We start from the raw sequence: 15,959 nt of genomic DNA on the forward strand, positions 1-15,959 counted from the left end.
ATGACCTTCGTAAATGGTAATGCCTTACGGAACCAGTCTAACATTGAAGAATTTATTCTCCTGGGCTTCACAAATTTTTCCATAAAGATCCAACTTCTCCTATTTATCCTCTTTCTGTTCATCTACATCTTCACGTTATTGGGTAACCTTATAATCATATCAGTGACTACTCTGGACTCCCTTCTCCATACGCCTATGTATTACTTCCTTCGTAATCTCTCCTTCCTTGAGATTTGTTATATTACGGTCACCTTGCCCAAGCTGCTCCAAACTTTTGTGGCCAAAAGAAAAACCATCTCTTTCTATGGATGTTGTACCCAGATGTACTGTTTTTTCACTCTTGGTGTTACAGAGTGCTTTCTTCTTGCTGTTATGGCTTATGATCGTTATGTGGCCATCTGTAACCCCTTGAGATACTTCTCTGTAATGAGCAAAACGTTATGTTTAAGATTAGCAACAGTCTCATGGGTTTCTGGTAATCTCATATCTCTTGGACAGACCGCCTCCATCTTTAGCCTTCCCTACTGTGGCCCTAATCTCATCAACCACTTTTTCTGTGACATCCCACCGGTCCTAAAGTTGGCCTGCACTGATATTTCTGCAAATGAAATTTCTGTTTCAGTTACTGGATTCCTTGTCCTGCCTTTGCCATTTTCCCTTGTGCTATACTCCTATGGGCGTATTATAGCTGCTATTCTCCGCATCAGCTCCAACACAGGCCGCAAAAAGGTCTTCTCCACCTGCGCCTCACACTTTGTATCCGTCACATTGTTTTTTGGGACAGGAGCGTTCACTTATGTTCGTGTAAAGACCAGCAAAACTCCAGACAATGACAAACTGCTGTCCCTCCTCTACAGTGTGGTAACACCTCTACTAAATCCCCTTATATACAGCTTAAGAAATGAGGAGGTAAAGGGTGGAGTGAAAAAACTGCTTCATCATAAGGCTAGTGTCGAGAAGGTATAAAGTTGTACAAGTATAACCTATGGAATGGATGGAAAGAAATTAATTACGGTACACATAATGTTAAGTATCCCACATTCTCTGTGTCATTTTATTTTATCTCAAATAATTCAATTAAAAGGGCATTTTCACCTAAGTACTACTTACTGTTACTTTAAAGCCTATACATTGATTAATACATTGTGCTAATAGAAAGGCAAGTGTGTGTATATAAAGGCAGGTTTTGAATTTGCAATGATTCCAACATACAACATACTGAGTCATAGGCAAATACTCTGCTGCAATATAATGCGCTTAACCTGGATTGGGTATCGCATAACGATGCCACAAAAGAGGGACAGACACAGACTTTTATGGCTCCCGAAGTATAAGGTGCTAGAAAATCTCTAATTAATAAACTTTAAATATGTAGCCAATGTCACCTAAAATTATGTGAAAATCAACAGCAAATGTAAATCAGTAGTTGCAAACCATGGTATACGAGAGCGCTAGACATAGGATACAACTGCAGAAAAAAAGGCACAAAAACCCAGCGGAAGATCAGAAGCAACTCGGCAAGAACATAAGCCATTAATAAGGGATAAAGACATGTGTAATTAAAATGTAGACAATGTTTAACCTTAAACACTTTTCGTATGAATAAGGTAAGTCAAATTTTTTTTTCTACTTTCCACTACATATATATTCTGTGTTTTCCAATTTGAGCCAGTAGAGCAAGACACTGAAGCTCTAAAGACACTGTGCACTGTGTATACTGTGTAGGGTGTGACATTACCTTTCAATGGTTAGACTCGTTTAAGAAATATATGCTGGCACAATAAGAAACACAGTTCTGGAGTGCATAGCTTATGTATTTGCACACGCCGGCCCTTGCCAATCCTTGCAGTAGGGGGCAGAAGTTGCTGGCTACCCAGGGATCCGTGTACTTCAGCCAATCCTTTTTGGTTCTGCACATAGATTTGCTTTTAGAGTGAATCACATGCACGGTAAGCAGCAGATAAAAAGGGCAATGCCTCTGTTAGAGGGTTTCAGACATGTTAATTAATGTGCAACAAATGTGAGTTTGTACCTGATCAGAATATCAATGTGAATGTTTCATTATAGTGCTTTACTCTGGGTGACGGGTTGTGTAACAAAACACTCTGCTTTCTTAGTTTGCCTCAAATCTAAGCAAAAACGATTAGCTTCAATAAAAACATATAGGGTATAAGAAAACAATTTTTCTAATGGAAGAGGGTTATTTCTCAGTGCCTACTTAGGATCCTAAATCCGTGACATTTCAGCAATTCCCACAACCTGGAATTCTACAGCCCAAGATAAAATTACAAGCCCCCTTGCATTTTTCTTGCTTGGGCAGCCGAGAGGTGGATGAAAAAAAGGGAAGCACTCCAAGTAGCTTGGCGCCATAGGCTGTAGCATGAGTTTGCTACGTTGTTGGGTCAGCCTGTCACATGGCCACTTCTCTGCATATTTCAGTAAGCACCACAGTGTGGCTGGACAGGTAAGGTAGGTGGGTGGGTGATTGGTCCCAGGGTGGGTGCCCTGCTTCTAACCACACACCCCAACAAAGGTGTCCCAACTCAGGCACCGGAAACATGTAAAATGTTACCGTAAAGAAATCAACATTAATTAATGCTGTCTTTGTGAACTTCTGTAGCTCTTTTGAAACGAAAAAGGAAAAAAAAAGGACACGCAGGACCAAATATTAATGGGAAATTTTAAACAAAGAATGTCTATTAAAGTACTTAGTAAGTGCAAACCTGTTAGGTGCAGTTTGCACCAGTTACGTGGCTTTTATTAAAATGAATTTAATATGCATTCATTGTTAGGCTGTTTGGGACAGTAAGCAGTCGTTTTAATGAATGTACAATTAAAACTGAATGGCAGCATCAAACCATTAATTGTAACAGTCAAATGAATCATAACAGAAATGAGTATTGTGTGTTTTACTGTCAGCAGTTAAGATAAACAATTGGATTCTTTCTTTGGGGAAAGTTCTTTGCTCTTGTTAAGCTGTTGTCACACAAGTGAAATAACAGGTTTCAAAGCCAGTTGAACCAGAGAGAATCCCAAAGGCAGAGTGGATTTAAGACCACCCCCTGCTCCGTCCTTCCCACCCAGGCTTTTGGCATTTCACACAATGAACCAGTTCATAAGATGTTCCGGCTCCACAGATCCCTTAGGACAAGGTTAAAGTTGGGGAAGACACAGAAATAAAGATGCATTGTTCTCTTGTGGACAGTGTACAGAAAGAATATCAGAAACACAATAGGTTCCTGTCCTGAAGAGCTTACAGTCTGTATTTCATAATGCAAGGACAACTATTTTCGCGTAACCATTTAAGTACCGGAATTAAATTAAGAACATATTATAATATTTAGAGTGGAATCGACAATACATACTGCTGGATGCCACTCCATTAGTTACCCATCAGACTATATATTTTCTTGGATCTATATAATGGATGGCTAAATAGTAACACCTAGATATCCAGCTGCATCTCCCTGTTATTCTTGGGCTTTAATACTATTGCTGGTCACAGTCTCAGCATCTCTCTCATGGCAGTTAAGTGATGTTGTTGCAATGAGCCCCATACCCAGCTAGGGACAACCCCGCCACCGGGCATTTGCGCTGTTTACCTGATGGTCAGTCTGGGAATACTTATATGTATTTAATAATTAATAATCAATGTATTAATCCCACAAATGTCAACAGATCAACATCTTACACATGCATTGAGGTTTTTGAAATAATTCATTGCAAAGTATACATCCAGTGAACACATGTACCTCCCAACATTTCAGATGTCCAAAGAAACACCTTGTTTTGTGGTCTGCAGTTAGATGCAGTGTTTAAGGGTTGTTGTTTTTTTAAGCATTCTTATTCAGAAATTAAATGTGTACAGAAATACATAGTATAATTATAATAATTTGCAAGTATGGCGAGTACACTGATATTTAGAGCAAATAGAGTTAACATTAAAAGTTTCCATTTTTTTGTAGAGTAACAGGTGGAAGACATGAGGACTGAAGGAAGTGATCAAACAAGTGTGAACATTTGGTCGTCTAGCAGATAAATAAACTTTGAAGCGAAATTTTAAAAAATGTCTCAGTCTCCTTGTCTGGGGCAAATAGAAGAATATAAATTAAGAATTTACCATTTGGCTCCAATGATATTGAGAAGTATCTTATAGTAGGCTGGAGTCATGTCTATGCTGTTAGCAGTTTGTATACACCTACAGCTTATTTTAGTTCTATAGCCCACAACACAGCCCCCATAGACTGCATTAGAAGGTGCTGCATGAAGTGCAGGAACGTGTCATACGCAGGCCCTCCCTAAAAGCACGACGCTCCTGTTAAGGCAATACAGATTCCAACGAGAAAGGAGCGGCTGAATGTAAATGCATCACTGCTCTGGGCTCTTCCATATGATTGAAAAATAATCAGTGACAGCCAAGGGCACATGTGGGTCACAGAGAATATTGGAGTCATGGGCAGTTGCTCCTTTCCCTCCTAAACAGGGACACATAGCAGGTTTGAACATATGCCTTAAATATTACATGACCGTTACAATACAACCAAAAAATAAAGTTATAACCACCACAATAAATCATTTGGAACATTATTACTAAACCTTACTTCTTGATGAAAGCGAGTATTGCTCAAGCCACAGGGCAGGCCAAATGGCACAGTATCAATGTTTAAACTGCATTAGCACCGTTCTTTGAATAAAACGGATTACAATGGTGAAAGACATTTCAATAACCTATGGCAAACCCATTTTTCCATGATAAGTGTAAAGCGTGCTCAGTTTAATCTATGCAACTGTCCAGACTGCATTTTGCCTACACTCCTTTCAGAAGAATTTGAATGTTAACGTTATGTGGAACAGTGGGGTTCTGACCAGCTTAAGCTAGTAATAACAGAAAGCTGCCAAATAAGCCATTCTAACCCTCTTAACATTTAAATTCGATTTTTTTTTTAGACTCATAACCGTACTGTCATTCATGAATTATTAACAATTGCAGATGATATTAATTGCTACAAAGTAATATGAGAGAAGATGAACTACAATAGCTTTTGGATGGAGATCCACCCGCAAACAGCATGTGTCTGTAAAATAATACATTTTACATCTCATGAAGGAAAGCTTCTATAACACTTAGACTCGGATATGGATGCATGAAAATATTAACATAAACAATGTTAATATACAATTAAGTATAATTACAGATAATTACCGGTGAATAGAATTTTTGCTAAGCTATGGCACATGTCAGCTAAATACAGAATGATCACTTTGTTACAACAAGACAGCTATTCGGGGCAACGACATTCCTATATGACCCTCTGCTTAGTGATCAATGTACTTAAAAATCCCCAGTTTCATTGCTTTTAGGTATATCTCAGATACACAAAACTCACTCTAAAGGTCACAAAGGCTTGAGTTTAATACATTAATATGACGCTGCTGGCAAGGACATGTGTCTAATGACCTTCTCTCCTCTTTCTCTACCCTCCTTATAGAAATATTTGTAGGGGTAGACCTCCAGCAGAGGGCAGCTGACAATGCACTTGATATACAGGAAAGTAAAGTAAACTTAAGACATCAACTAATGTCAATTACAACTAAACACCACTCATTGTTGAATACAAAGATTTACATTTAACCCCTTAAGGACAATGGGCGGTCCCTAAACCCATTGAAAACAATGCATTTTGAGCCCGTACATGTACGAGCTTTGTCATTAAGGGGTTAACATCATGACAGGAAACTAATAATACATTAACCACATTACTGCTTTATTTTAGAAGGTGGCTGACATGCAGCTTGGGATGTAACAGAAAGGCTACAAGAGAAGAAAGAGAGAGGTGAAATAATATACATTCTGCCTCCACAAATGCCTTATATCCCTATATGCCACTCTGGCATATAGGGGGTTAAAAGGCATATCTTGGGACAGAGTGGAATATAGGGGGGTATAAGGCATTTCTGGAGGCAGAGTGGCGAATAGGGGGTTTAAATTAAATTTACCACTGCTTCTGACTCCCTGGTGTCTGATGGGGGAGGCGGCCGGTGTTAATGAAATTAAAGGGGCCGGCATGCACGCACCGCGCCACCCAATGGCCATGCCTCAGCTCTTCATCCTACCCCTTTTAAGACGTGGGACGAAGTGCTGAGCACGGCCATTGGGCGGGGCGGTGCGTGCACGCCGGCCCCTTTTATTTCATTAGTTGCCGGTGGGCCAGTCTGGCCCTGACTGATGCCACTATTTTATAAAGAATAAAGGTCTTCCCCTCATTGAATTGCTATGATTTAAGTAACCTATAATAATCTGTATGGTAGTAGCATTGCCAAGCCTCATGGATCAGATTTCTGGTTTACTATATTTCTTATCGTTTTTACAATTCTGTGAAGCCTACTAATAAATCTTCCATAGTTTGATGCAATTCCATACTTATTTCACAATATATGTTTAGTTGTGGAGCAATATGATCCCACCCTAACAGTTAAAACCTAGATTCCCCACCCTAGCAACATGCATGACCCAGCCTGTATTCTCTGCAGAATACTAGTTATGGAGGGAACCATGTTAACTAACTATCCCCAGCCTTGTTTCTTGTACATGCCTTTTATAGGTAATCTCACACAACATATCACAGTGATGCATTATAGTGTGTGGATATAAGAAAAACGTGATTTCCATACATATGAAGAATAGTTGCCTACATGACTATTTATATGTATACATACACCACAGTTAAAACTTTGGGGGTCACTTAGAAATGTGCTTGTTTTTGAAACAAAAGCTAATTTTGTTCATTAAATAACATTAAAAAACGAATCAGGAATACAATGTAGACATTGGTAATGGTGTAAATGACTATTGGAGCTGGAAGTGGCCAATATCTTCATAGGCGTACAGAGTCCTCTTTATCAGCAACCATCACTTCTGTGTTCCAATGGTGTTCCAAGTTTAAAATGCTAATTGATTATTAGAAAACCCTTTGCATTCATGTTACAGCTAGAAATTTCCTTGTTTTCCATAAAAATAGCTATGTGACCCAAATGTTTTAACAGTATTGTATACATACAGTGTATAAATATATATACCTTAATCTAGTTTAGCTCATCAACTAAATATGTTCTGCCCAGGTACACAGTAAAGTGTCATGACCCATGAACACACATCTACCCTAACTAATGGAAAATTCAGCCGAGGTGTTCTTTTTTAACAGTTGGGGAGTCACTGTGCACCAAAAACTTATATCAATTCCTATTCACTTGGAAGTAATATGGCTGTTGCGGAGTCAGAAATATTTGTTTTTTATCTTTTACTCTTGCAACTGTTAAAGTGTTTGTTTATGCCCAAAGGCAATTGGCAGTCTCAATAACAATGTAAAATTAGCTGTGTGAATCTTGCAAAACATACCTCTGAAGGCTTCCTGACATAATAGCAGGATAAAGCTGTTACACAGGATATGTATATACACACTGCCATGTATACTTAAACCGGCAGTTGTGTGATTTCACGTTTTACATCGGTAATAGCAGCCTGTTATGGTATAGTGTGTTAAATTTGACACTACTTTAAAAAAATTAAAGAAGAGAAAACTTGTTTGAGCAGGGCCCTCCTCACCTCATTCTGGTTTATTTTTAGATGAAATGTCAGTTTGGCTGCTTCTCATCTAGAAGTCTGTGTAAAGTTGCATGACTAGGTGGCAGGTATTAATTGTAGTACCTTCTTATCCAATGTGCTCACTTATATCTGCTTGTTATTCTCTTTCTTATCACATCTCCTTTTTTTATTGAGCTACTGATTTCCACTCAATTTACACCAGCACTTACTGATGCGCTCTATGCTGTCATATGAACCCTACCACTCAGAAGACATTGGAGAATTGAAACTGTTAATTTTCCTTAATCCCATTCCACTACTACTTACTGTATTATAGTATTAGTTTACACAACTCTTTGATCGCTTTCTTCCCACTGTCCCATCTGGTCCTGCTCCCTTCTCTGGGACAGTCTGTAACATGTATTCTACATCAACAAGCTAACGACATTATTGGCTAAATTCCAATTTCTTCTCTGTACATAAGAAAAAACTTGGCTCGCCTCATCTGCCTCTTCTGCTGCATGTTCCTATTATTATTTGATGTACCCGATTTGTGACCTTGACTTCTATCCAGACTTTGAGCTACATAGGTGCTGGCAGCATCTTACTGTCTCAATGGTAGGTGTTTCATTAAAATGTTGTCATTGTACTGCTTTGAAGTTCATTGTGCATATTCCATTATATACTCACTTTCCTACATTTTAAGTTGATTTCAAGGAAATACATTTGATATTCGATATGTCTGGTGCTCTTATACATAAATTGCTTCCAAGTTCTTTTTAGTGACTGCTTCTAGGCATTGCTTAGACGTACAAAACTCTATTGGCTTGGTACTCTCCATCATACAATTTCCCCTTCATTAATTGTTCCACAGCCCTGTTGAGAATCCCATGTGCATCAGGAGCCCGTAGCTTTGCGAAGCACTGGCATATTTTGGATGGTTCAGCACCAGCAATCCATTTTTTCTACTGCTTCCATATCTGCCATGAAGGTATAGTAACGTACTTTTGTTACATAAACATTAATTGGTGTCACTTGGTTATAGCTGGCCAGACGATGGTCAATGGCGTTAAACTCATAAGAAGAGCAATCACATAAAGCATCATGGAAGCTTTGTTATAGGAATACCGTTTTATTTCTGTAATTCTTACAACTGTTTGGCATAATTTATTTACTATACTGTATATTCAAAGTGTATCACACTAGTACCAAAATATAACGTTGAGAAAAGTGAAATATGTTAATTAGGCCATCAAATTTACCCATATTTATTTTGTTTGTTGTTAAATGTTACACTTTAGAATCACACTCTCACCCCTTAATCAGAACTTCACACGCTACCTGTCTTAGTATGCACACATGAGGTGTTTTAGTAAAACACTTCCTGCTGAGCGCTTTAGACTAAATTAAGATTTTCAAAACCTTAACTTGAAGTAGATAGGCAAATACTTAACCAATAACAGTTGGGCCTTTGAAAAACGGTTTCTCTAAATATACTATCAAAACCAAAAGTCTTTTTTAGGATTATACGTATGGATTATAATGGTCAATGGTGGACAGAGAAATTTAGAAAAACTTGTTAAATATCTTTAGGGTTTTATTGTATTATATTTTTAAAGGCATGAATGATTTCTTAAACCATTGGCATGAATTGAATGGCAGACAGGTAAATGCAATGCCGTGTCTGCTGCCAAAAAATCCTTCATGCATTGAGAACACAATAGGTTCATTAGGTGCTTAAGAAAATTATATCCTTAGTTTGGGAGGGAGAGGGTCACGCATATCCTGGTTGGTTATCTTAGCTAATCAAGGGGTGGGTGATCCTGTGTATGACCTAGAAGGTGGGTCTGTTCAGAGATCCCTAAGGCCAGAAGAATATGCTCAAATATAAAGACTTTTATAGCCTGACTCGAATAAATGAATGCAGGAACCCACTTTAAATCTCACCTATTGAGAAGACTCAATGCTTAAGCAACGGTGGATGTGGCTGTTAACCCCTTTGCTTTCTTGCCCATGCTTACAACATCATACAGTATTCAAGACTGTAAGAATATTCAGAACTTCAGGTATTGTTAACAACAAAGGTTGGGTAGATTTTTATGCCTCTGGAGGCTAGATAACACATGTGCCAATGCTAACACCAGGAGCAGTTTTGCTAATGGTTTGAATTGATGCTAACGTGTATTGTTTGTTAAATCCACCAATATTAACTTAAATCAACCAAGATTGACTGAACCATATACATTGTAAAAATTACAAATGCAGCCACAAAACAATCAACATTTTACTTATACATGATGTGTTGTTTACTAGGGTACATCATTTCTAAAATAGTACATCACCAACTGGAATAACACGCTGAATGCTTGTGTCTTATTGAATTCGCTTTATCTGTTTCTGGATTTAATACTGCGAGGAATGATTAAAAGGTTTCTCCAGCACCTGTTCCTCTTGATTGAAAGCATGTCATTGATTATGTACCATCTGCCCAAGTCATCAGGCGCAAGTACAACAGCAGGACAGTGGAACCTTAATGTTTTATTGAGTAGATAGCTTCTTTGGGCAGAACAAGGATAGTCTATAGAGTTTGTAAGCAATGGAGAGCCAATCCATTTGCACATTTATACATTCCCAATGATTTCTATCCCAGCGGCTTGGTGCAGAAATCCGCAGCGTCCTCCTGAGCATTTTATATACACTTCTCTGCAGGGAAGGGGGAACGTTTTTTTGGGGTGATGGGTGTTAGTTAAGTAATAAAGAAAAATCCCTGCCTGACTACAAGCAAAACATGTCATGTTCATAAAGTTTCCCTCCAGTAACATAATTATATAATTAAATGTAACATAATAATATTTAATGATCTGAATAATTAAAATCACAGGATAATTTTTTTAATGTTGTCATGTTTGTGAGTGTAGTGGCTTAGTGTATAGTGTTGGAGTGAGGTCCATAAAGACATGGTTTGGTGAGTTTGGCGTGGAAGAACTTGACTGACCGCACAGAGCCCTTATCTCAACTGCATCAAACACCTCTGGAATGAACTGGAACTGAGATTGCGATCCAGGCCTTCTTGTCTGACATCAGTGCCTGACCTCACAGCTCTACTGGATAAATGGGAAAAACTTCATAAAACAGAAACACTCCAAAATCTTGTGGGAAGCCTTCCGAGAAGAGTGGAAGTTGCTATAGCTGCAAAGGGGGACCAACTTCAAATTAATGTATATGTATTTAGAAAGCAATGTCATAATAAAAGTCCCAGTTGGTGCAATGGTCTGGTTTCCCAATACTTTTGTCCACATGGTGTACTTTTCTATGCATGTCTATGGACATCTAACATGACTAATTATATTTACATCCAGATTTCCCTCTTATTATCTATAAACAACAAGGCCCTTGTCAGGCCCCATCCAGGCAGAGGAGCTGCATGTCTTTTGTTTCCCTGTCTTGCTGTGGTCCATTTCTGGATTTCCGTATGTCCTGTCCTGAACCTCTGATTCCTGGATTCTTGTTCTACTCTTTGCTTCATCTCTGTTCCCTTTATAAGGTGTGTCTCAGTCTGCAGTCTAAAGGTATGTCTCTCTGATTTCATGTTTAGTACCTCTGTAGGCAGGGTTTAGCGTTAGGACCCACCGAAAATTCGAGTACTTTGGTGTAGTGGTGGGCTAAGCATATTATGGCCATAAGATGTGACGGAATCCCCAATTAGTCCTGTATTTATGTATGCCTTGTCTGTTATGCTCCTTGCGCTGTCCCCCTTGCTTGCTATGTTTCTCCTGTACTCTGCTTAGCTTTCCTACTCCCAGCCTGCAGCATCCTGCACATGATTCTAGTGCTATGCATCATGCCTGCTCCAGGGTGCCTGCAGGATATCTCTGTTCGGTTCTGACATCATCCGCTTCTATGTCAGGGTGCTGGTATGTGGCTGCACAACCCTAGATGCCCACCGGGAGAGTGCTGTTGCCCTGCACCAGGCCCTGTCCAACTCGGCTACTGCACAGTAACTCCTGAACACAATCTTTGGGTGCTCTGGGTCATTACAGTCGTTTGTATGGACCCAGTTCCTGACAGCCCTTATCAACTATTGACTATATTTAGATGCTATTACAGGCAGGGCCGGCCCTACCATGGAGCAGAGTGGGGCAATTGCCCCAGACAGCACTTTTGCCCCAAGCACCTTTTTTGTATTAAGCGGAGGAGAGAGATGGGCGCCGACTGGTTTTACCAAGTTGTCAGTACCCGCTCGGCGCCCCTCTCTCTCCTCTGCGAGCCCTCTAGCTCGGTCTCAGTGCCGGCTTGTAATGCTGAGCGTCGGAATATGACGTCATTTCCGGCGCTCAGCAGTAAAGCAGCGCGCACCGTGGCAGAGCAGGGAGACTCGCCGCAGGACTGCTGAAAGGTAAGTGCAAAGGGAGAGGAAGGGTAGATAATGACCCTTGGCTGGTATCGCTTTTAAAGCATTTGAATCACATCACAACATAATTTTCTTGTATTCCCTTTAACCAGTGGGTCAGGTGTCCCAATACATTTGGCCACATAGTGTAGTTCTTAATGACGTGGCTGTATGTTTGTGGTCATTGACATGTTGTAGAATAAACTTGGGGCCAATCAGATGCCTCCCTGATGGTATTGCATAGTGGATAAGTAACTGCCTGTACTTTTCAGCATTCCGGAGACCATTAATTCTAACCAAATCTCCAACTCCATTTGGAGAACCTGGCAAGGAACCCCACCATGCTTCACTGTTGCCTGCACACTCATTCTTGTACCTTCTTGTTTAGCTTTTTATCCCTTTCTGATGACTGTTTAAGAAGAAAATTAATCAGAGTATTATATAAATACTTTCAGATCCTTGCCAGAATCCCCAGAAGTACCTAGCAGCCAACAATACTGGCTCCACCTCAGAAAATATTCAACCTTTTTGAGCTATTAAACACAGCTACACAGTTTTGCTATAATTAAAAATTCAATGTAGGATTTGGGTTTGTTACAGTTCCTATATAATTGATGATTGAAAAACTGTACTTTGAGCTGTGCTTGGCAAGGTTGAATATTTATTCTAGCAGTAATCTGATTATATAAAATATCACGGTGTGGTTCACTATATTCCAACTGATTAGTACATATGATAATGCAAACAGGATCTGTGTATCCTGTTTAGCAGTACTATGTTATTGTAGTTTCAACCACAACATATTAGATTTATACTGGATTGCAAAAACATTTCCATTTTTGTGTAGGTTTTTAGCCTACAGAACTCCTAATGGGAAGATCACTGGTATGCACTCCATTTGTTGCTTTTATTCTACATAGCTACAAGGCACTTGTGATCCTTAAAGGAACTGGACGAACATATCTCCAGCCAGCCAAGGAGCTTGTGGTGGGGGGAAATGCAAATGCATAGAGAGGATTCCAATGAATCCCCCCCATGTATTTGCAAGGGGACAGAAACAATAATTTCTGCTTTATGCTTGTGATGTCCTTTTAAGAGACAGGAATGTATCGCTAAACAATGATACAAAGAGAAAATAATGTACATTTTAGTCAACATTGCTAATAATATATGCACTTGTGTATGTGCACATTGGAATCTATTTTTTTAAATCATACACCAAACAATAGTATAGAAAGGTTAGAGATTGTGGAATTGTTGAATTTAAAGGGAACACAAAATTGCATCTAAATTAGGTTGCTTAAATTTAGATTTTAAATCATGTCACATCAGCTTCCACCAGAGCAGAGTCAATGCTTGTCATGCACGCATTATTTTATTTCCCATAACTTGACATTGGGGCTTATATCGGATTGCTTCTGTCAGCCCATGTATACACATTTCATGCTCTGGATGCATTTTAGTATGCCGCGTATGAACCTTTACCTAAATTAAAATGTACAGTTCCTATGTGAAGTTACTATCACAAATATCCTAAGTTGGGGAACCATTTTAAAACATGAGATGCAGCAGCAAGATAGCAGCTCTACTGCACAGCACAACAGAAGATAACAGAGGACATGCTTACATAACGGCAAAAAACACGATCTATATAGGCATAAAAATAGTGTGTGTGTGTGTGTGTATATATATATATATATATATATATATATGTGTGTGTGTCTATATGTGTGTTTATAGGTATATATGTTCATGTCTGTGTATATGTATGAATGGGTTGGGGCAGAATAGAAGTTAGAAAGAGGATGAAAAATGTAAAAGGCAGACAAGATAGAAGAAAACAAAAAGGGAAAAAAAAGATGGAAAGGTGAAGAAATTATGTCAGAAGTGGAAAGGGAGGTAGAAAAAGCAAAAGAAATTGCCAACGAAGGAAGAAAGAATAAAACAGATGGGGAAAAAACTGCAAAAGTCAAAAGAAGCGCCTGCTAAAGGCAGGAAAGCCAGACAAGGTGCCATTCCTGTATAATTATTCCAAGGCCCAACATTCCTTAACCTGGTCTTGGGGAAGAAGTAGATGCAAAACTTGTGTAACAGGCCATAGCAGATTGGGTTGAATACAATACATTGACTGCTGTTAGGAACTGTTCTGGAAAATTACAATCGGAAATAGAATACATTGGGTGTATATGAAAAAAACTATCAAACGCCTCTTGGCATGAAGAGACGCGAGGACCGCTTGGTTATTAGAATGCCGGATTATAGAAATTAACTAGCATTATCGGATGCTTGGTGCCCTAGGACAAATCCAATTTGATCTCTATTTACTATGTATGGGAGTATTTTCTTTAATATGGTGCCCAAAATTATTTATTTACCTTAAGTATATGCACACATATCCATGTTGTATTCATGCAAGGTCTCAATTACTATTATTGACTCTGTTGTTTATTCTATATATGGTGTAGCAAAGCAATTTGTCATGCATTTGTCCACAATAATATGTGTCCTGGAATGTGAGCCTGTCAATACACTATGATTTAATAAATTCAAATCCACAGACTGGAGTAAAACCCCACTGCTTTGCCAGGAAAGTAGTCTGTTTACCAGAAGAGCAACTCGGAGCTGCCATAGCCAAGCGAGAAATAAGCGAGCAAGCTTCCGCTCTAGGCAAGGAAACTCCAATGCTTTGATTAACGATGCAATTTAAATAAAAAAAGCCTTTATATTAAGAGCCTGTGTGCTGCTAAATGCCAGATTACTTCGAAATGATATACACGAGTGTACTTTGTGACACCAAACTAACTCAATCCAGAGATGAGCAGTGACAACAGCACAGAGACACCCTAATTATAACTGCACTACTTAAAAACAGTAGTGTTAACCCTAAGGTTACATGATGTTTTGTCCCTTACCCCTAGACACTGCAAACAGTCCTGACACTGGTTCAATGTCTGTGTAATTCAGTATTATGCGTCCTTGGAATGACCTCTATTGCGACATAAGGCAGGAGAGATAAAAGCCTAAAGGTTTTTCCCCAGCCACTGAAATGTAACCCTTCTCTGTCAGGAGGTTTGGTTAGAGAAACGCTAATCATTGTGCATCCTACGGCCCAAATGAGCAACATCTGTTGTTGTGCCCTATATTTTGTGCTGGTCCTGGGCTCACACTGTCTTTCTTTGGCTCAAATGGGTGCAATTGTTAGCACTTGGTAACACTATATTATTGCATTTCTATTACTTTACTACACAAAGTGCCAGCAGCCACTTTTGTTTTATTACACTATGTAAGAAACAGCAATCGAGAATTACATACTTGTGTTCAACCAGTAGGGACAATATTAAGGGTGTGCACAAAAGCATGCACACACATTTCTGCATTTTATTTGTATGTAAAATAATACAAAATATGAACATAATTTTAAGCACACAATTCTCTACATATGAACAGGTAGTTGTTATTTGAGAATAATTAAAAATACATGTGTCCCCATGCTAGCATCGTGTTCAGGTAAGGCAGACAGGTGGCCATGCTTCCACACTACCCAACACAGGTATCCTAGTTTGGACAACAGGGATGTTGGGGGTATGCATTCTAATGCAAATTAGGAGTCTGCAGGTGAATTGGACTTTTAATTAATTTCCTGTTGCAATGGGCCAACACCAGCCTTACTTACCGGTACTCACTAATTGAACTATGCTTTATGCAAAGTTATTTTCCCTCCTTTTGCAACATACGTTTCCCAGGGTAATGATATCCCTGGACATATTGCATTGAAAGGTGTATCTGGTCAAAAATGGATACATTAGTTTTAGGGTTGTGGTTAGACATGTGGCTGGGGTGAGGCTTTAGCAAGACTTTTTGTGTGATTTTGTGCCTACTGATTTTTAGGTATTTGATATACACAACCTTCTTTATTTTATGTTTCTATACACATCGTTGTGGCTTTTAGGGTTGTAGAACACTATGATGCATTTATACCCACCAAAC

General features: G+C 39.1%; 1 protein-coding gene across 1 annotated transcript; it reads left to right on the forward strand.

The window, feature by feature from the left end:
- LOC128468018 (olfactory receptor 10A7-like) lies at positions 1 to 1,065 on the forward strand. Its single transcript, XM_053449822.1, has one exon. It carries the CDS (start codon positions 1 to 3, stop codon positions 964 to 966), a length of 966 nt encoding a protein of 321 aa, XP_053305797.1. The 3' UTR covers positions 967 to 1,065.
- The last annotated feature ends 14,894 nt before the right edge of the window (positions 1,066 to 15,959 follow it).

The sequence above is a fragment of the Spea bombifrons genome, chromosome 1 (genome assembly GCF_027358695.1).
Source record: "Spea bombifrons isolate aSpeBom1 chromosome 1, aSpeBom1.2.pri, whole genome shotgun sequence".
Lineage (NCBI taxonomy): Eukaryota > Metazoa > Chordata > Amphibia > Anura > Pelobatidae > Spea > Spea bombifrons.